General features: G+C 44.7%; 4 protein-coding genes across 4 annotated transcripts; all 4 read left to right on the forward strand.

Moving 5' to 3' along the window:
- Nucleotides 1-132: 132 nt before the first annotated feature.
- On the forward strand, nt 133-4,824 carry setdb2 (SET domain bifurcated histone lysine methyltransferase 2; the record flags this gene model as incomplete). The annotated part of the gene is made up of 11 exons (XM_083908764.1): nt 133-166; nt 531-644; nt 736-831; nt 918-1,096; nt 1,179-1,433; nt 1,514-1,842; nt 3,493-3,662; nt 3,739-4,137; nt 4,225-4,364; nt 4,449-4,537; nt 4,647-4,824. 11 exons carry the CDS (start codon nt 133-135, stop codon nt 4,822-4,824), a joined length of 1,983 nt encoding a protein of 660 aa, XP_083764890.1.
- Nucleotides 4,825-5,376: 552 nt separating this feature from the next.
- On the forward strand, nt 5,377-8,635 carry creg1 (cellular repressor of E1A-stimulated genes 1). The gene is made up of 4 exons (XM_083908388.1): nt 5,377-5,764; nt 6,442-6,561; nt 6,654-6,767; nt 8,192-8,635. Exons 1-4 carry the CDS (start codon nt 5,435-5,437, stop codon nt 8,270-8,272), a joined length of 645 nt encoding a protein of 214 aa, XP_083764514.1. The 5' UTR covers nt 5,377-5,434; the 3' UTR covers nt 8,273-8,635.
- A 2,143-nt stretch (nt 8,636-10,778) lies between these two features.
- On the forward strand, nt 10,779-12,844 carry cd247 (CD247 molecule; the record flags this gene model as incomplete). Its single annotated transcript, XM_083908765.1, has 7 exons — nt 10,779-10,871; nt 11,032-11,076; nt 11,222-11,284; nt 12,270-12,305; nt 12,395-12,448; nt 12,549-12,578; nt 12,678-12,844. The coding sequence occupies 7 exons, from the start codon at nt 10,779-10,781 to the stop codon at nt 12,741-12,743; spliced, it is 387 nt and encodes a 128-aa protein (XP_083764891.1). The 3' UTR covers nt 12,744-12,844.
- A 403-nt stretch (nt 12,845-13,247) lies between these two features.
- On the forward strand, nt 13,248-19,019 carry dnajc27 (DnaJ (Hsp40) homolog, subfamily C, member 27). The gene is made up of 7 exons (XM_083908386.1): nt 13,248-13,638; nt 14,233-14,315; nt 14,475-14,544; nt 15,525-15,689; nt 15,773-15,895; nt 15,983-16,143; nt 17,669-19,019. Exons 1-7 carry the CDS (start codon nt 13,552-13,554, stop codon nt 17,799-17,801), a joined length of 822 nt encoding a protein of 273 aa, XP_083764512.1. The 5' UTR covers nt 13,248-13,551; the 3' UTR covers nt 17,802-19,019.
- Nucleotides 19,020-20,738: the final 1,719 nt, after the last annotated feature.

Here is a 20,738-nt window from a genome sequence, read left to right on the forward strand (position 1 = left end):
ACGTCTTTACTTCGTTTATTTGCACACGAGCGTGTCCTCGCGCTACACCGCGGTTTTATTAACGTTAACGGTTTAAAAAGAAACCTAACCTGCTGTGTTAGCTTTGTGCTAGCAGGCTAACACTCTGCTCTGATGGAAACAGAAGCGTCAGATTCTCATGATGTCGGTAAGAAGTTTGGGATTAAATTAATCCAGATTACAGTTAATTTACATAATCAGTGAATTACAGCTGAGTTCTTTCTGTGGCTTTAATTATGGGATGTTTAAGGTCTAATGCAAGTAAATGTGTGTTTTAATGTTAGCACTGATCAGACTTTTATAAACCTGGACCTGATGTGGATTATCAGTCATTTTCTGTGTTTTACAGCAGAAACATAAATCTACAGAATACACATTTAATTATGTGTTAATAAAAAAAATGTTGAAATAAGTTTTCCTTTTTCACAGTAAATAAAACCTTTATGTTCATGTCTCGTTGTCGTTGTTGTTGTTGTTGTTGTGGTTGTGTGACTTGTCGTTGTTGTCCTCAGAGCGGGCTCAGAGGTTCTGGGCTCAGCAGAACCTGGATCTGGTCTTCAGCTCCGTGTCTTCGTACCTGGATCATCTGAAGCGAGTCCTGAAGAAGAACACGGCGACAGACAAAGGTTTGACGCTGACTGTATCTCCTGATGATGATGATGATGATGAAGATGATGATGATGATGAAGATGAAGATGACGTGGTTTCTTCCCTCAGAACTGGTCCAGGCCTTGAAGCTGCTCCAGTGTCTGGACCTCTGTCCCTCAGTCCCGGCTCAGGACCAGTCTGTGGTCCAGGTCGTCATCGGTGCAGGTTCGTTCAGGCTTTTATTCTGAAACTCTACAGGAAGTGTGGACAGAGTGTGATGGGTGTTTTTTTTTTTTTGTCTTCCTGCACAGATGAGCTGCTGCAGCCTGACTCCTCCCCCCACAGCCCCTCCCTCCCCCCTGCTGCCTCCCCCACACCTCCCTCTAATGGTCAGAGTGGTGCAGCAGCGCCCCCTGCAGACAGACAGGAGCTGCTGCCTCCGCTGGTCGCCGTCCATCAGCCGCCGCCGCCGCCGCACACGTGCTGCAAGGTACCGCCCCCTGTCTGCTCTGGTGTTCCTAATAAAGTGAGCGTGGTTCCAGCTCATGTTGTTGTTGTTGTTGTCGCTGCAGAGCTGCCTGCCCACTTTACCCAGCATGCCTCAGTCCCTGCCTCCTTTCTGGGGTCAGAACCCTCTGATGGTGCCGCTGCTCTGCGGCTTCATCAGACTGAGCGCCGTGCCGCTGGCGTCGCCCTGTGACGGCGGAGGGGCGGAGCCTACGCTTCCGGAAGACGTGATTTACCGAGCGCCGTGCGGACAGAACCTCTGTAACCATGACGACGTGATGCACTTCCTGTTGGGGACGGAGACGTACGACGTCCTGCAGGTGACCCGTCGCCGGTGACTCTTCTCCTGGAGCTAACGCTAAGCTAACTACAATAAGTGCCATGTTTGCGCCTCCTGCAGGTGGACTTCTTCACCTTTGACCCCACGGTGCAGTTGGACCCGCCCACGCCCGCTGGCCCGCGGCGTCCAGAGCTGGACCTGAGCCGCGGCTTGGAGCCCACGCCCGTGGAGCTGTGCCCGGGCGACGGCGGCGCTCTGCCCGCGGACTTCCGTTACCGTAGAGACCGCTGGCCTCACGGCTGCTTCCTAAGCCGACGCCCCCTGCTGTTCAACGCCTGCTGCGACTGCACCGACGGCTGCACCGACGCACGCCGCTGCGCCTGCATCGCACTGACCACAGGAGGGCGCCACTACGCCCACCACAGACTGACTGAGCCTGTTCCCTCAGGGTGAGTTTGATGTGAATGTTATTGTTATATTGTATTATAATATATTATATCATATCATTATTATTATAAGAGTGGAGCTCCCCCTGGTGGCACTTTGATGTAAATCACCAGGGGCCTCATGTATAAACCGTGCGTACACACAAAAAGACGGCGTACGCTTGCTTTCAGCGTCCACAACACAATCAGTGACAGTAATGAATGATTATATACAGTAACTCAATCAGCTCTATCTGCTTATTCTGTGCTAATGTGTGTGTGTGTAACGTGATGATGACGTGTGACACTGACACATTTATAGATTGTACAGATGATCTATAAATTCAGCTCACATGAATAAGTCATGTGTAAACAAACATGTTACATCAGAAAAACACCCACAGAATCAACTATTAATGCACAGTTTTTTTAAACATTAATATCAGAGCAGGTGACCCTCACATTTAGTTCATTCGTGTTATTCGTGTCTAATTCCAAATAAACAAACAAACAAAAAATATCAATATATTTTTTTCAAATTTATACATCATAAATCGATGTGTCGCTGACTTTCCATCTTTTTATTGTATTTTCCTCCTTCGCTGCCACATTTGTTATTGTTCTTCATGAAGGAGGCGTCAGAGAGTGAGTTTTAGAGTCATTTGTATATTAATGTGTGTGTGGAATAAGTGCGTGTGTGTTACTCATTCACCTGAGCTCAGTTTGATGGGATGTTTAAAGGTCACATAGAGTGGTCCTGTTGCACATATATGTGAGTTATGGAGGTCTACTTACATATATTAACTTGTTTTTATGCTCAAAATCCTCCTAGTTGATGTAAACGAGCCGATAGAAATCTGTCCTTTTCGAAGCGTTTGTCAGTCGAGCTATTTTTAGCCATAAATCTCGCCCGAGAAGACAGAGTGTGTTGTGATTGGCCAGCCAGCGTAGAGCCTTCCTAACTGTGTTGTGATTGGCCAGGTATCTGGAAGTGACGGAATCTATCACGTCAGCTCTCAGAAGCACAGCTCCCCCCTCTGGAGCGGTGGATGCACTGCTCCTCATTATCAAAACATTGTTTTAACAGTGTTTAAAAATAGCTTCTTCACGACTCCCCGCCTCAGTCCCTTTGACGACCTTTGACCTGGAGTCAGACCCAGAGTCAGAAGACACTGTCGCTCGTGAAACACCTCCACAACGGACGTTATTCTTCTTCTGTGGTTCAATGTACGCAACCGGATGTGCCCGGACTAGTGCCCGGAGCAGAACGATCTGCTGTTCAGGAGAATCTCTGTTTACGTAACGTTTACGGGATTTTCAGAGATCTCTCTGAGCCTGAGATTACAATAAAACACAACGTTCTCAGCAGTGACTGAACTGTTTGTTTCGAACCTTCAGGGCTTCATAAACAAGGTAATGACGCAGATACACACTAAAAAAAACAGCCTTAATAGGAACTTCAGGTCTAGTTCAGCTTTAAAGAGAAGGTTTTATAAATCTGAGGATTTCTTTGCGTATGTACTTTTAACATTTTGTGAGTACTTCCTCTTTCAGTATGAAAGCTGTGCACTCTTTTATACATGACACTCCTGGACTGTTTATATTAGTGAGTGTTCAAATCATTAATGTGTGTGTCTCTCTGTGTGTGTCTCTGTGTGTGTGTGTGTGTGTCAGTGTGTATGAGTGTGGTCCGTGGTGCGGTTGCGTCCGCGCTCGTTGTCAGAACCGTTTGGTCCAGCGTGGAATCCGAGTCCGGCTCCAGGTTTTCCAGACAGAGGACCGTGGGTGGGGCGTGCGTTGCCGTGACGACCTGGAGCGCGGCACCTTTGTGTGCATCTACGCAGGTGAGGGCGGGGCCTATGACCAGGTCAGAGCGTCGCATTGACGATGTCACGTGTGATTGACAGCTGTGATGTTCAGGTGTGATCCTGCAGCGCCGCCCAGCGCCCGCTGAGCCCCCGCCTCCCAAACTGGTGCGTTGCGACCTGCCGTCCGACGACGAGGTGGAGGTCGTCACCGAGTGGCTGGCTCCGCCCATCCTGGAGGCCCGGAGCAACCTGGTGGAGACCCCGCCCCCCAAGTCTCCGCCCACCTCACCCCCCCTGCACGTCCCTGTGATCCAGAGACCGAGCGACGCCACGGCGCAGGTCAGAGACCGGGGTCACCACGGGGTCACCACGGGGTCACCACGGGGTCACCACGGGGTCACCACGGGGTCACATGATCACGTCAGCGTTCCTTCATCCTTAATCAAACACGTTTTCTCTCCTCAGGCTCAGGCGCCGTCGCTGGGACCTCCTGAACCGGCGCCACCTTCAGGTAACGCACTTAAAGACGCTTAAAGATTGTCACTCAGTGTCAGAACGTCACACTTTTCTTTTACTACAATGGTATTTTCCTAACAAGATGGCGTCCGGTCAGGTGACCAGTCGGAGGTGAACGGAGCGCAGACTCAGGATCAGCTGAGTCTGAAGCGAGCGGCGGCGGTGGAGGACGTTTACTTCCTGGACGCCAGCAGAGAAGGAAACGTCAGCCGCTTCTTCAACGTGAGTCGTGATGACATCGTCCTGTTAGCATGTGTTAGCGCGCGTTAGCATGTGTTGACTTTCTTTGTGTCTCCATGACAACAGCACAGCTGTCAATCAAACCTCTTCATCCAGAACGTCTTCATCGACTCCCATGACCCCGCCTTCCCCGTCCTCGCCTTCTTCACCAACAGGTGTGTGTGTGTGTGTGTGTGTGTGTGTGTGTGTGTGTGTGTGTGTGTGTGCGTGTGTGCGTCTGTGTGTGTGTGTGTTGTTGACCACGTGTGTGTTTCCTGTGTGCAGCGTGGTGAAGGCCGGCTCTGAGTTAACGTGGAACTACTGTGACGACACGTTAACGGCGTCCCTGCACAAACAGGAAGTGGCGTGTCTGTGCGGCAGTGACGGTTGCCGCGGCGGTTTCATCGTGGAGGGCGACCTGTGTGACGTGTGCGAGGTCAAAGGTCACGGAGCCACTGATTAAACCAGGTGCAGAAATCCTCTGCTGTAATTAAACTCTGCTGCTCTTTTTCTAAATAAAATCACTTTTTCTATGAATAAAAAAAATCAATCAGACTCTTATTTTGAAAGGTTAATTTCAGTGGTGGTGTTGTGGTTTTATTCCATTCATTGTTTTTTGTTTGGGCAGAAGATGGCAAGTATCGTGAAGACTTTTACTTTGAAAACCTGTATGTAAAGTAGCCCAAGAGGACTTCCTGTTGGGAAAACGACTGTTTGCATTGCTGTAAATGCCGCTTCTATTTTGAAATTAAGATTATGTTATGTTAGAACAGAAGCTTCCTGTTGGACAAATTATTCAGTTCATATTGCTTTTGTTTTGAAATGTTGCACAAAATAACTTCCTGTTGAGATTTCCTCAACATTTCAATTCAGCTTTTGTTTTGAAATTCCTACGCGATGTGGCGAAGAAAGCACTTCCTGTTGGGGGTCGTCACGGCTTTTATTTTTGAAGTTAGTGCCGGAAGTGTTGTCTGCTTTTATTTTTGAAGTTTCAGACCGGAAGAGGTGGGTTGTTTATATCGCGTCTCTCCCGGTTGTTCTCACCGAGTGTTGATGTTCTTCTGAGGCCGATCATGAGCGCAGCTGTGCGGCCTGTGTGTGCTCTGTTCCTCGGCCTCCTCTGGGCCTTCACCTCCTCCTCCTCCTCCTCCTCCTCCTCCTCCTCCTCCTCCTCGGTGTTTCCGCGGCTCCGGATCCCGCCTCACGAGCAGGTGGCCCGGGTCGCGCGCTTCATCGCGCACCAGTGTGACTGGGCCTCCATGGCCACTATCTCCAGCCACCAGCAGGTGGCGGGTCAGCCGTTCTCGAACGCCTTCTCTGTGAGTGACGGTCCGCTGGGCTCCAGCACCGGGGTTCCGTTCATGTACCTGACCCGGATGGAGGTGTCTGTGCAGGACCTGGAGGTAGAACTGACCCGAGTCACTGAACCATGAAGTCTGATGGACTTTGTTTCATTGTGATTTTAAATAATCTGCTGGATTAACTTGAAAATCCCGTTCAGTTGTTTTATTCTGAAGTGCCACTAGGGGGCCTCGTGATTTAGACTTTATAATATTATTGTTTAAGTTTCATCGTTACTTTTCTTCGTTTTATTAGAAGTTTTTCTAAGTTTATTTGTTCAGTAACTAAGTGTTTGATGTTAATCAGAGACATGAGTGACAGTTAGTGAACAGCTGCTGTTAACTGATAACACTCACTGTGTGTGTGTGTGTGTGTGTGTGTGTGTGTGTGTGTGTGCACAAACTGCTGAGTCACTGTGTGTGTGTGTGTGCGCACAAACTGCTGAGTCACTGTGTGTGTGTGTGTGCACAAACTGCTGAGTCACTGTGTGTGTGTGTGTGTGTGTGCACAAACTGCTGAGTCACTGTGTGTGTGTGTGTGCACAAACTGCTGAGTCACTGTGTGTGTGTGTGTGTGTGTTTGTGTGCACAAACTTCTGAGTCACTGTGTGTGTGTGTGTGCACAAACTGCTGAGTCATCAGGAGGACGTGCTCTTACGTAAACAGTTTTACAGTTATTTTTGAAAAGGGAAATAAAACTGTGTGTGTGTGTGTGTGTGTCTCTGTGCTGCCCCCTGCAGGTGAACCCCTCAGCGTCTCTGTCCATGTCTCTTGCTCAGACAGATTATTGTCGTCAGCACAGTTTTGATCCTCAGAGTCCTCTCTGTGCTCGACTCATCCTGTCTGGATCTGTCATGCAGGTACACACACACACACACACACACACACACACACACACAGGTGTAGGCTGAGCAGTCACATGACCTCACTTCCTCTTCCTGTTGTGGTGCAGGTGAAGGGGGACGAGGAGGATTTTGCTAAGAAGTCTCTGTTCAGTCGACATCCAGAGATGATGAACTGGCCCAAAGATCACGACTGGTTCTTCTCTAAGTTCAACATCACACAGGTACGACCGCCATCTTTGTTAGCATCTTTGTTTACGATCATTGTTACGATCTTTGTTACGATCATTGTTAAGATCTTTGTGACCATCTTTGTTAGTATCTTTGTTATGATCTATGTTACGATCATTATTACGATCATTGTTACGATCTTTGTTACGATCATTATTACGATCTATGTTACGGTCATTATTAAGATTTTTGTTTACGATCATTGTTACGATCATTGTTACAATCTTTGTTTACGATCATTGTTTACGATCATTATTACGATCTTTGTTACGATCATTATTACGAACTTTGTTACGATCATTATTACAATCTTTGTTACGATCATTATTACGATCTTTGTTACGATCATTGTTACGATCATTATTACAAACTTTGTTACGATCATTATTACAATCTCTGTTACGATCATTATTACGATCTTTGTTACGATCATTATTACGATCTACGTTACGATCATTATTACAATCTATGTTACGATCTTTGTTTACGATCTTTGTGACGATCATTATTATTATCTTTGTTACGATCATTATTGCGATCTTTGTTTACGATCATTATTACGATCTTTTTTACGATCATTATTACGAACTTTGTTACGATCATTATTACAATCTTTGTTACGATCATTATTACGATCTTTGTTACGATCATTGTTACGATCATTATTACAAACTTTGTTACGATCATTATTACAATCTCTGTTACGATCATTATTACGATCTTTGTTACGATCATTATTACGATCATTATTACAATCTATGTTACGATCTTTGTTTACGATCTTTGTGACGATCATTATTATTATCTTTGTTACGATCATTATTGCGATCTTTGTTTACGATCATTATTACGATCTTTGTTACGATCATTATTACGAACTTTGTTACGATCATTATTACAATCTTTGTTACGATCATTATTACGATCTTTGTTACGATCATTGTTACGATCATTATTACAAACTTTGTTACGATCATTATTACAATCTCTGTTACGATCATTATTACGATCTTTGTTACGATCATTATTACAATCTTTGTTACGATCATTATTACGATCTTTGTTACGATCTTTGTTACGATCATTATTACAATCTTTGTTACGATCATTGTTATGATCTTTGTTACGATCTATGTTACGATCATTATTACGATCTATGTTACGATCATTATTATTATCTTTGTTACGATCATTATTGCGATCTTTGTTAAGATTATTACTACGATCTTTGTTACGATCATTCTTGATAACTTTGTTACGATCATTACTACAATCTTCGTTGCGATTATTGTTACGATCATTGTTACGATCTTTGTTATTTTTCCAAAAATGACGATGATTTTAACGATGATTTTGACAACGCTGTCAGAGCCGGTGATGACATCATCTCAGATTAACTCCTCCCCCTGTGTTTCAGGTGTGGGTGTTGGATTATTTCGGCGGAGTAAAGATGGTAACTCCAGACCAATATTTCCAGGCGTCGCCGTACAGGAAGTAGCTGTGACGTCACAGACGCTGTTTCCTGTCGTGAACTCTTCAGTTTAAAATCAATCAAAGTTTGTTTTAAACAAAATGAAAATGAGAAAATCATCAGAATTTAAGATTGTTTCAGTGAGATTATAACAGATTAGATCAGATTATAAATGTGTGAGTGTTTATGTGTGGAGTGTTATTTGGTGTGCAGTTTGAGTTTGACCACAGAGGGCGCTGTTTCTTCTTTATTTAAAAAAAGTGTTAACATTTGCACTTAATCTAGAAAAGTTTGTGTTTCATGAAGAGAAACAAACACAGATTAACAACATCCCATAATTTCAACCTTTTCAGATGAAGCCAGTTTTGCTCTTTGAGCTGAAATATTGATCCAGTGTTTGATTTGTATCAATAAAGTTTTTGTATCCAAAAACATTTGTTGTTTTTCTGTCAGGTTTTTTAAAAAATCACTAAAATTAATTAAAATATAATATATATTTATAAATATTATCTTATATATATATATAATTAAATTAAAATCACTATATTAAAAAATAAACTGCTGTGTCAAGGTTTTAGCGAATGTTATGTAGCTAGCATTAGCATGAGTTTCCAGAGAAAAACATGTTCAAGTTAAACTGTGTGTGTGTGTGTGTGTTCTTGTACTTGCAGCATACTGAGGACCAGTGAGGGTTTTTAACCAACAAAGTGAGGCCTTTTTTACAAAGTGAGGACATTTTGTCTGGTCCTCACTTTGTTTTCATTCAAATCACTTCCTCATGTTATAAACATGTTATACTCTGTTTTTAACACAGATCCTCAATTTGGTACAAAAACCTGTTTTTCAGCCCTGGTGTTTCACACACTTTTTCCTCTGGGGCTCCACCTGCAGACATGTTATGGTACTGCACCCAGTAGTTCTTTGTAGATGTCATTCATGAAGTAGATATTTGTAATTGTGTTGATTTATAAAGTGGAAATGTTGGTCCTCACTTTGTCAGCAAGTACAAGAATGTGTGTGTGTGTGTGTGTTCTTGTACTTGCGCCATACTGAGGACCAGTGAGGGTTTTTAACCAAAGTGAGGACATTTTTACGGAGTGAGGACATTTTGGTCGGTCCTCTCTTTGTTTTCATTGAAACCACTTCCTTAGGTTGTTATAACATGATATACTCTGTCCAAAAAAAAAATAATTAAATTTGGGTTATCCAATTTTTTTTCAAATTTTGGACCAAAAATTTTGCATCAATTTTTTTGTCAATTTTTTTTTCAAATTTTGGACCAAACATTTTGGGTCCAATTTTTTTTCCAAATTTTGGACCAAAAATTTTGCATCAATTTTTTTTTCAAATTTTGGACCAAAAATTTTGGGTCAATTTTTTTTTTCAAATTTTGGACCAAAAATTTTGCATCAATTTTTTTTTCAAATTTTGGACCAAACATTTTGGGTCAAATTTTATATATAAGTAGATATTTGTAATTGTGTTGATTTATAAAGTGGAAATGCTGGTCCTCACTTTGTCAGCTCTTTTACCCGGTCCTCAGTATGCCGCAAGTACAAGAATGTGTGTGTGTGTGTGTGTGTGTGTGTGTGTGTGTGTGTGTGTGTGTGTGTGTGTGTTAGACACCTGTCACATCAGACAGCATCATCTCACCACTTCCTGTTCCACTGTGTGTGTGTGTGTGTGTGTGTGTGTGTGTGTGTGTGTCACAGACAAAGAGGTGATCTTCAGACTAGGACGTGTCCTCCTGCTCCTCAGTGTGTTCAGCTGCAGGTCAGACTCATTAACTCACTAACTCACTAACTCACTCACTCATTAACTCACTAACTCACTCACTAACTCACTAACTCATGTTTTAATCTGTATTTGTGGATAAAGTAACTCATTGTTTCACTTCCTTTGATCGTCATCGACTCAAACTTTACGTTCAACATCAAATTTACATAAAGTTCTTTATTTATTATTATTTTAAGACAAAACCGTTTACTTTTGCTTCAAACATCAAATTAAATAAAAGCGTGTTTTTTTTGGGTAAAAAACGTCGGTGAGAAGACGGAGGTGAAGAGTGTCGGCCATGTTGCTCTTTGTTCATCCTTTCATCCACAAACAGGAAGTGAGTTGTGATTAAAACGTTGTGGTTCATGAACCTCGACGGCTCGGTCATTAGCACAGTGGCTAATGTCCGTTAGCATCAGTAGAATAAAGTTTTGTTTTTAAGACGTGTCAAAGTTTCCTTCACTCTGTGTGAACAACAGGAAGTGTGTGTGTGGTTTCTCTGAGCGCCGTCTTCCTCACATCGTCATGTGACTGAAGCAGCGCTAACCATAGATGCTAACCATAGACGCTAACCATAGATGCTAACCATAGACGCTAACCATAGATGCTAACCATAGATGCTAACGCTCACCTGCTCATCGTTAAACACAGCGGTCATTTTGAGTCAGTGGTCTTTGGTGCAGAGAGAGTGAGTGACATCATGAAAACTAATAAAAGCTGTTGTGACCTTTGACCTTTGACCTCCACAGATCCCATCATGCATCTGTACGACCCCGTCCTCTGTTACGTTCTGGACGGTGTCCTCGGTTTGTACGGACTCTTCATCACCGGCCTCTTCATCAAAGAGAGGGTCAGTCACTCTGAATACTCTGGATATGTGTGTACTGTGTGTATACGCTGTACATATATATATATACACAGTACAGTACATATATATATATATATACATATACATATGTTTCAGGAGGTTTTTTTGACTTTTCTGATCAATCATCACATTTTTCTTGTAGTTCTTCAAAACCAAAGTGAAGTCAGGAGACGACGCCATCTACACTGTGAGTACATCATCATCATCATCATCATCATCATCATCACATGATCATCACATACACGATGACATCATCATCACATAATCATCATCATCACATGTGTGTAGAATGACATCATCATCATCATCATCTTCATGTTAAACTCTTTCAGGACCTGAAAACAGCGACTGAAGGAGGATATGATGAACTGAAGAGAGACTCAGAGAGAGGACGAGTGAGTGTCTGTCCTTAATCTGTCCATAATCCTTAATCTGTCCTTTATCCTTAATCTGTCCTTAATCTGTCCATAATCCTTAATCTGTCCATAATCCTTAATCTGTCCTTAATCTGTCCTTAATCTGTCCTTTATCCTTAATCTGTCCTTAATCTGTCCTTTATCCTTAATCTGTCCTTTATCCTTAATCTGTCCTTAATCTGTCCTTTATCCTTAATCTGTCCTTAATCCTTAATCTGTCCTTTATCTGTCCCTAATCTGTCCTTTATCCTTAATCTGTCCCTAATCTGTCCTTTATCCTTAATCTGTCCATAATCTGTCCATAATCTGTCCTTCATCTGTCCTTTATCATTAATCTGTCCTTTATCTGTCCCTAATCTGTCCTTTATCTGTCCTTGATCTGTCCATAATCCTTAATCTGTCCTTAATCTGTCCTTAATCTGTCCATAATCTGTCATTTATCCTTAATCTGTCCTTAATCTGTCCTTAATCTGTCCATAATCTGTCCTTAATCTGTCCTTTATCCTTAATCTGTCCTTTATCCTTAATATGTCCCTAATCTGTCCTTTATCCTTAATCTGTCCTTTATCCTTAATATGTCCCTAATCTGTCCTTTATCCTTTATCTGTCCATAATCTGTCCTTTATCCTTAATCTGTCCCTAATCTGTCCTTTATCCTTAATCTGTCCTTTATCCTTAATCTGTCCCTAATCTGTCCTTTATCCTTAATCTGTCCTTTATCCTTAATCTGTCCCTAATCTGTCCTTTATCCTTAATCTGTCCTTTATCCTTAATCTGTCCCTAATCTGTCCTTTATCCTTAATCTGTCCTTTATCCTTAATCTGTCCTTTATCCTTAATCTGTCCTTTATCCTTTATCTGTTCCTAATCTGTCCTTTATCTTGTTCCGATGGGTTGTTGTGTTCTGTTGTGTAGTTGTGTTGTGTTCTAATGTGTTGTGTTGTTGTGTTGTTGTGTTGTGACAGAACCACTGGACCAACAACGACGATGACCCGTACACTGTAACAAACATCACAGTCTCATTATTATTGTTGTTCTTTTTTAAAGGGACATTACGCTGATTTGTGTGCTTTTATTTTGAAACGTGCAGGGCTTGAACAGACGCACAGAGGGAGAATATAAGGAACTTCCTGTCAAACGAGAGGTTCTAATGTTTCTAACCTTTATAATCTTTAGTTCATTTGTTTCATAAAAATGTTTTTAAATCCTTTTATTGTTTGTTTGTTTGTTTTTTGTTTTTTCAGCGCCAGAGAAAAAACGAGCAGGTTTACCAGGTGATCAATACATTTACTCATCACTTTACTCATCCACTGATTGATTGATTGATTGATTGATTGATTGATTGATTGATTGATTGATTGATTGTCCTCCAGGGTCTGAGCTCAGCCACCAGAGACACCTACGACTCTCTCCAGATGCAGCCACTTCCTGCTCGTTAGCTCCGCCTCCACGCCAGGATCCTCCGTCGCCTCACTTCCTGTTTGTGGAGCAATGATTGGCTGAAGTTGTTGTTATAGATTAGTGATTAGATGACACACGTGATGTGCAGTGTTTATACATTTTATACGTTTTATACGCTTTAGACATGTAACGTGATGTTTTCCTGAGAATTTAATGTGAACATATAGATTTGTTTTTGACGTCATTTAGAGGCTAACGTTTGATAAATCCCACAAAATATCTGTAGAATGATGTCATTTATGTGTTGATGATGTCAATGAAGCCAGTGAAACGACTTTAACATCATTACTGTGCTGCTGCGATTATTGTGTGAATAAATCAATCAATAAATACATAAATAAATAGGAAACGTTAACATTTCTGCTTTTTTTGTTCATTTACCGTGAAAACCAAACACAACGGAAGTAATACATCGCTGAGAGTTTTATTTTGAAAATAGTGAGCGGAAGCAGAATGTCAAGAGACTTATTTGGTGTTAGCATTTATGCTATGAGGCTAACGGACCCGCTGCGTCTGTGCCGTGTGTTACGATGGCAGCACAACATAAACATTAGCTCTCGTGCTAAACCGGACCGCGTCATTAATTTGACCGATAATAATTATTCAGTTTAACGTTCGACTAAACCTTAAATCGCCAGTTAGCCAACGGTTGCTCGTTAGCCTCGTTAGCCTCGTTAGCCAACAACAACAACAACAACAGCTGAAGCTCTGCGTCTGTCGCTACGGTCTGACCCGGGTTAGACCCGCACAGTTTCGCCTTTAAACCGAACTGTAAAATCAGCTGAGATGGAAACAAACGCGCCGAAGAGACGAGACAATAAAAAATCACTGCGTGTCAAAGTGATTAGTCTCGGAAACGCGGAGGTTGGGAAGGTAAGACACGTCTGTGTGTGACCGAACACTGTGATGGAACCTGGGGCTGCAGCTCAGCGACGATACTGACATTTGCCGCAATAACGTCATATAAAAACGTTTAAAAATGTGTCTGAATCATCATTTTAACAAATAATGACAAAGGTGAAGACTCATGAATGTGTTAACTGACAGGATTTACTGCGTTTGTTCTGACACTGAACCCTGTTTACAAACCCACCATTTTAAAGCGGCTTTGCTAGAAACACGTCATTTTTGACAGAAAACAGGATCATATTCTATTTATTTAGAAACATAGTCACCTTCTGATAACATCGGCATATTTAACCTGCTTAAATGTTAGCTGTCAGGATTTACTGCGTTTGTTCTGGTGCAACATCATTTTAAAGCGGGTTTGCTGCTGATCGCACGTCATTTTTATTTATTCTTTTTATTTAGAGAAACAGTCGCTGTCTGATAGTTTCGATTTCTGTTGAGATGAGACAGTTTTATATGATATGTGTGTTCATACAGCAGCGCTCATGAATGTGAAATAACGTGAATACTTGATGAATAAAGGCAGATTATTTAAACGTGACATTGTTTCCTGCACAGAGCTGCATCATCAAACGTTACTGTGAGAAGAGGTTTGTGCCCAAGTATCTGGCAACCATCGGGATCGACTATGGAGTCACCAAGTAAGATCATCACCATGGTAACACACATGATTGACGTGTGTGTTGTGACGTCACTGTGTGTGTGTGTGTGTGTGTGTGTGTGTGTGTGTGTGTGTGTGTGTGTGTGTGTGTGTGTGTGTGTGTGTGTGTGTGTGTGTGTGTGTGTGTGTGTGTCCACAGAGTTCAGGTCCGTGACAGAGAAATCAAAGTGAACATCTTCGACATGGCAGGACATCCTTTCTTCTACGAAGTGAGTCGTCATTTTGACTGAAGTTACCATGGAAACGTGAAAAAAGTCACTCACTCTCCCACACCAAAGTCACTCACTCTCCCACACCAAAGTCACTCACTCACTCTCCCACACCAAAGTCACTCACTCTCTCACACCAAAGTCACTCACTCTCCCGCACCGAAGTCACTCACTCTCCCGCACCAAAGTCACTCACTCTCCCACACCAAAGTCACTCACTCTCTCGCACCGAAGTCACTCACTCTCCCACACCAAAGTCACTCACTCTCCCGCACCAAAGTCACTCACTCTCTCGCACCAAAGTCACTCTCTCTCCCACACCAAAGTCACTCACTCACTCTCCCACACCAAAGTCACTCACTCACTCTCCCACACCAAAGTCACTCACTCACTCTCCCACACCAAAGTCACTCACTCTCTCACACCGAAGTCACTCACTCTCCCACACCAAAGTCACTCACTCTCCCGCACCAAAGTCACTCACTCTCTCACACCAAAGTCACTCTCTCTCCCACACCAAAGTCACTCACTCCCACACCAAAGTCACTCACTCTCTCACACCAAAGTCACTCACTCTCCCACACCAAAGTCACTCACTCTCCCGCACCAAAGTCACTCACTCTCTCACACCAAAGTCACCCACTCTCCCACACCAAAGTCACTCACTCTCCCACACCAAAGTCACTCACTCTCCCACACCAAAGTCACTCACTCTCCCACACCAAAGTCACTCACTCTCCCACACCAAAGTCACTCACTCTCCCACACCAAAGTCACCCACTCTCCCACACCAAAGTCACTCACTCTCCATCACTAACTTCAGACAAGTTATTTTGTCATATTCAGCTTATGAAATCCTGTGTTCAGATTTACTGCAGTGACACAAAGTGACCACACGAGGCAGCAGAGGAGCTAAAATCACTGGTTTTCTCTGTGGACTTTGGTGTGTGAGAGTAAAGTGTGTGTGTGATGTGTTTCAGGTGCGTAATGAGTTCTATAAAGACAGTCAGGGTGTGTTGCTGGTGTACGACGTTGGCCTCAGAGAGAGCTTTGATGCTCTGGACAGCTGGTTGGGAGAGATGAAACAGGAAATGGGCTCTCAGGCTAACATGGACAGCATCGTGTTCATCGTCTGCGCTAACAAGGTCTTTGTCTTTGTCCAGGTCTTTAGTGTTGGTGTTGTGAGAAATGTGATGATGAAACACTGTGTGTGTGTGTGCGCGCACAGGTCGACCTGACCAAGAGACGGGTGGTGGACGAGGGGGAGGGTCGTCTGTGGGCGGAGTCAAGAGGATTTCACTACTTTGAGACGTCGGCTCAGAGCGGTGAGGGAATCAACGAGATGTTCCAGGTTAGATTCTGTCACTGTTGCTATCATCGTGTTAGCACCATGCTATCACCATGATATTTATATATACGTGTGTGTGTGTGTGTGCAGGCGTTCTTCTCCTCCATCACAGACATGTGTGAAAATGGCGGGAAGCGTCCGGTGTCAGAGGTCAGCGCCGGCTTCACCAAAGAACAGGCCGACACCATTCGACGCATCCGCAACAGCAAGGACTCATGGGATATGTTGGGTGTGAAACCAGGCGCCACACGGTGAGTGAACGGCAAAACAATGCCCCGCCCCCTGTGTGTTGTATGTCTAACTTTGGCTCCGCCCCTGTGTGTTGTATGTCTAACGTTAGCTCCGCCCCTGTGTGTCATGTGTCTAACGTTAGCTCCGCCCCTGTGTGTCATGTGTCTAACGTTGGCTCCGCCCCTGTGTCATGTGTCTAACGTTAGCTCCGCCCCTGTGTCATGGGTCTAACGTTGGCTCCGCCCCTGTGTCATGCGTCTACCGTTGGCTCCGCCCCTGTGTCATGGGTCTAACGTTGGCTCCGCCCCTGTGTCATGGGTCTAACGTTGGCTCCGCCCCTGTGTGTCATGTGTCTAACATTGGCTCCGCCCCTGTGTCATGTGTCTAACGTTAGCTCCGCCCCTGTGTGTCATGTGTCTAACATTGGCTCCGCCCCTGTGTCATGTGTCTAACTTTGGCTCCGCCCCTGTGTCATGTGTCTAACGTTAGCTCCGCCCCTGTGTCATGGGTCTAACGTTGGCTCCGCCCCTGTGTCATGCGTCTACCGTTGGCTCCGCCCCTGTGTCATGGGTCTAACGTTGGCTCCGCCCCTGTGTCATGGGTCTAACGTTGGCTCCGCCCCTGTGTGTCATGTGTCTAACGTTGGCTCCGCCCCTGTGTCATGTGTCTAACGTTAGCTCCGCCCCTGTGTGTCATGTGTCTAACATTGGCTCCGCCCCTGTGTCATGTGTCTAACTTTGGCTCCGCCCCTGTGTCATGGGTCTAACGTTGGCTCCGCCCCTGTGTGTCATGTGTCTAACATTGGCTCCGCCCCTGTGTCATGTGTCTAACATTGGCTCCGCCCCTGTGTCATGTGTCTAACTTTGGCTCCGCCCCTGTGTGTCATGTGTCTAACATTGGCTCCGCCCCTGTGTCATGTGTCTAACTTTGGCTCCGCCCCTGTGTCATGTGTCTAACTTTGGCTCCGCCCCTGTGTCATGGGTCTAACGTTGGCTCCGCCCCTGTGTCATGCGTCTACCGTTGGCTCCGCCCCTGTGTCATGGGTCTAACGTTGGCTCCGCCCCTGTGTCATGGGTCTAACGTTGGCTCCGCCCCTGTGTGTCATGTGTCTAACATTGGCTCCGCCCCTGTGTCATGTGTCTAACTTTGGCTCCGCCCCTGTGTCATGTGTCTAACGTTGGCTCCGCCCCTGTGTCGTGTCTAACGTTAGCTCCGCCCCTGTGTGTCATGTGTCTAACATTGGCTCCGCCCCTGTGTCATGTGTCTAACTTTGGCTCCGCCCCTGTGTCATGGGTCTAACGTTAGCTCCGCCCCTGTGTCATGTGTCTAACATGAGCTCCGCCCCTGTGTCATGTGTCTAATGTTAGCTCCGCCCCTGTGTGTCATGTGTCTAACGTTAGCTCCGCCCCTGTGTCATGTGTCTAACATGAGCTCCGTCCCTGTGTCATGTGTCTAATGTTAGCTCCGCCCCTGTGTCATGTGTCTAACGTTGGCTCCGCCCCTGTGTCATGTGTCTAACGTTAGCTCCGCCCCTGTCTCCTGCAGAGAGGAAGTGAATAAAGCCTATCGTAAACTGGCCGTTCTTCTTCATCCTGATAAATGTGTGGCTCCAGGCAGTGAAGACGCTTTCAAGGCCGTGGTGAACGCACGCACATCACTGCTGAAGAACATCAAATAACACACACACACACACACACACACACACACACACACACACACACACACACACACACACACACACTTCACTGCTGAAGAACATCAAATAACACACACACACACACATATGTTGTCATGGAGACGTGGACTCGACAGCTGCATGAACACTGTTCACACACACACATACACATGTGTGTGTGTGTGTGGGTCTAACGTGATATATGATACGTACATATATATATTTATATTTATTTGGATTGTGCCATGTTTGATCGTCAATGTGTCGTCAACGTATTTACTGAAGTCTGCACTGATGAACGAGTGAGTGAACAAACGAACGAGCGAGCGAACGAGTGAGTGAAAGAGCGAATGAACGAGCGAGTGAACGAACGATCGATTGAACGAATGAGCGAGTGAACGAGCGAGCGAACGAACGAGCGATTGAACGAATGAGCGAGTGAACGAACGAATGTGCGAGTGAACGACCGAACGAGTGAGTGAACGAACAAACGAGGGAGTGAGTGAACGAGTTCAAAAGCCAAAATCGAACATGAACTTTTGTTAAATTAATGAAGTGTGTATCTGTGTCTGTGTGTCTGTTTGTGTGTGTGTGTGTCTGTTTGTGCATGTGTGTGTCTGTGTGTGTGTGTGTGTGTCTGTGTGCATGTGTGTCTGTTTGTGCGTGCGTGTGTGTGTGTGTGTGTGTGTAAGTGTCTGTGTGCGTGTGTCTCTGCGTGTGTGTGTCTGTGTGAGTGTGTGTCTGTTTGTGCGTGCGCGTGTGTGTGTGTGTGTAGTGAATCATCTACACTCAGGTTTAATATAAATGAACTTGTTTTTAAAGAGGGTCAAAGGTCAAAGGTTATTTTCCTGCCAGAGAGGTGTGGCAGCAGGAGCCAATCATTGTCAGCTGTTTACTGTAGGGGGCGGGGCTACATTAGTGTTGGTCACACAGTGATCATGTGACCACGTCTGAGTTCAAAGGTCATCGTTTCATATTTTCTTACTTTTATACGTTTGAGTTATTTTAAAAATACATAAAGATTAAAGAAAGATTAGAGTTTAGATTAGACAGGAAATGAAAAGGTTTATTTATGTGTTCATCGACATGTGACTGTGTGTGTGTGTGTGTGTGTGTGTGTGTGAGACAGTGTGTGTGTGAGACAGTGTGTGTGTGTGTGTGACTCTGTGAGACAGTGTGTGTGTGTGTGACTCTGTGAGACAGTGTGTGTGTGTGTGACTCTGTGAGACAGTGTGTGTGAGTGTTAAGTGCATGTTTAAATTGACTGTTTTTCAAATTAAAAGCATCATCTCTCTGACTCCAGCGTGGGCTCTTATTTTGAAAAGCGTGGACTTTACTGTAAACGATTTAAAAAAGATATGAAATATGTTCTTAATGAATGATGTTTGGAACTGAGCCCAATCCCATCATGCACCTGGACACTGGACGTTAATCTGAGCAGAGAAATCCTTGTTGGGATTAAAGATCTGTGCTCGTCTTCATCATGAAGGTGAATCAGACGTTAACACTGTGACCTTTGACCTTTTGTTTTCTCAGGTCAACAAAGGGATTAAAACGTAGAACGTTCACGGTTCTGTGACCAACGAGGATAATCTGTGAAGAATTAACAGGAATGTTCATGTGAGTGAGACGCAGAGAACACACACACACATCAACACAGAGAACACACACACACACATCAACACAGAGAACACACACACACATCAACACAGAGAACACACACACACATCAACGCAGAGAACACACACACACATCAACACAGAGAACACACACACACATCAACGCAGAGAACACACACACACATCAACGCAGAGAACACACACACACATCAACACAGAGAACACACACATCAACACGCTGTAGACGCTGTGGCAGAAGCATCCACCAGGGGGCGCTAAAGATCAACACATACTCACGTGTTAGGTGGATGGTCTGTGAGGCGTCTTCATCCCTGCGCTGTGTCACGTTTAAGTAAATACAATTTAAAGAATTAAACCACTTTTTACAGGTTAGAACAGTTAGCCTAGCGTAGCCTAGCGTAGTGACTCAAACCTTTAATCCTAACTTAATCCCAGAGTGAGCGACTGAAGTTGAAGTCGATCGCAGCAAAGATTTACGAGGAGTTTGTTTTTGTCCTGAAAAACTGAACATTTTTATTCATGTACACGTGTTTACATTGATGACTGGAACTGGTCTGAACTGGTCTGAACTGGTCTGAACCAGTTTAAAGTGGTTCAGGCTCAGAGAAGAAGCTCATTGGTCGTCACCGTGGTGGACATCCTCACCAGGCTCCTCCTCCTCTCTCTGCTAACATGGCTGCCAGGCTGGAGGGGCGTGGCCTGTGATTGGCCACTTGGCCTGTGATTGGCTGCTCGTCCTGTCACTCGTCTGCACTCTGGCTCTGATCAGGAGGGAGGTGATGATGTCACCGCAGTGACTGAGGTATGCTGGGAAACGTAGTCTCAGGGTTACATTAGCTTTGTCGTGTCCTTGTGTCTCAGGGTGAGTGGGCGTGTCCTTGTGTCTCAGGGTGAGTGGGCGTGTCCTTGTGTCTCAGGGTGAGTGGGCGTGTCCCTGGCGCCCCCTGCTGGTCCGTCTTCTCTCTCTTCTCCACCTTAATGCCCCGCCCACTCCTCTGGTCCATCATCACCGGGGGCAACAACATCCACCTGCTGATGGATCTGCTGTCACCATGGTAACCACCTGGTCCTCACAAAGGTCATGTGTGTGTGTGTGTGTGTGTGTCTGTGTGTGTGTATCTCTGTGTGTGTGTCTCTGTGTGTGTGTGTGGGTGTCTGTGTGTGTGTCTCTGTGTGTGTGTGTGGGTGTCTGTGTGTGTGTGTCTCTGTGTGTGTGTCTGTGTGTGTCTCTGTGTGTGTGTGTCTCTGTGCGTGTGTGTCTGTGTGTGTGTCTGTGTGTGTCTGTGTGTGTGTGTGTGTG

This window comes from Microchirus variegatus, assembly GCF_963457635.1.
Source record: "Microchirus variegatus genome assembly, chromosome: 22".
Lineage (NCBI taxonomy): Eukaryota > Metazoa > Chordata > Actinopteri > Pleuronectiformes > Soleidae > Microchirus > Microchirus variegatus.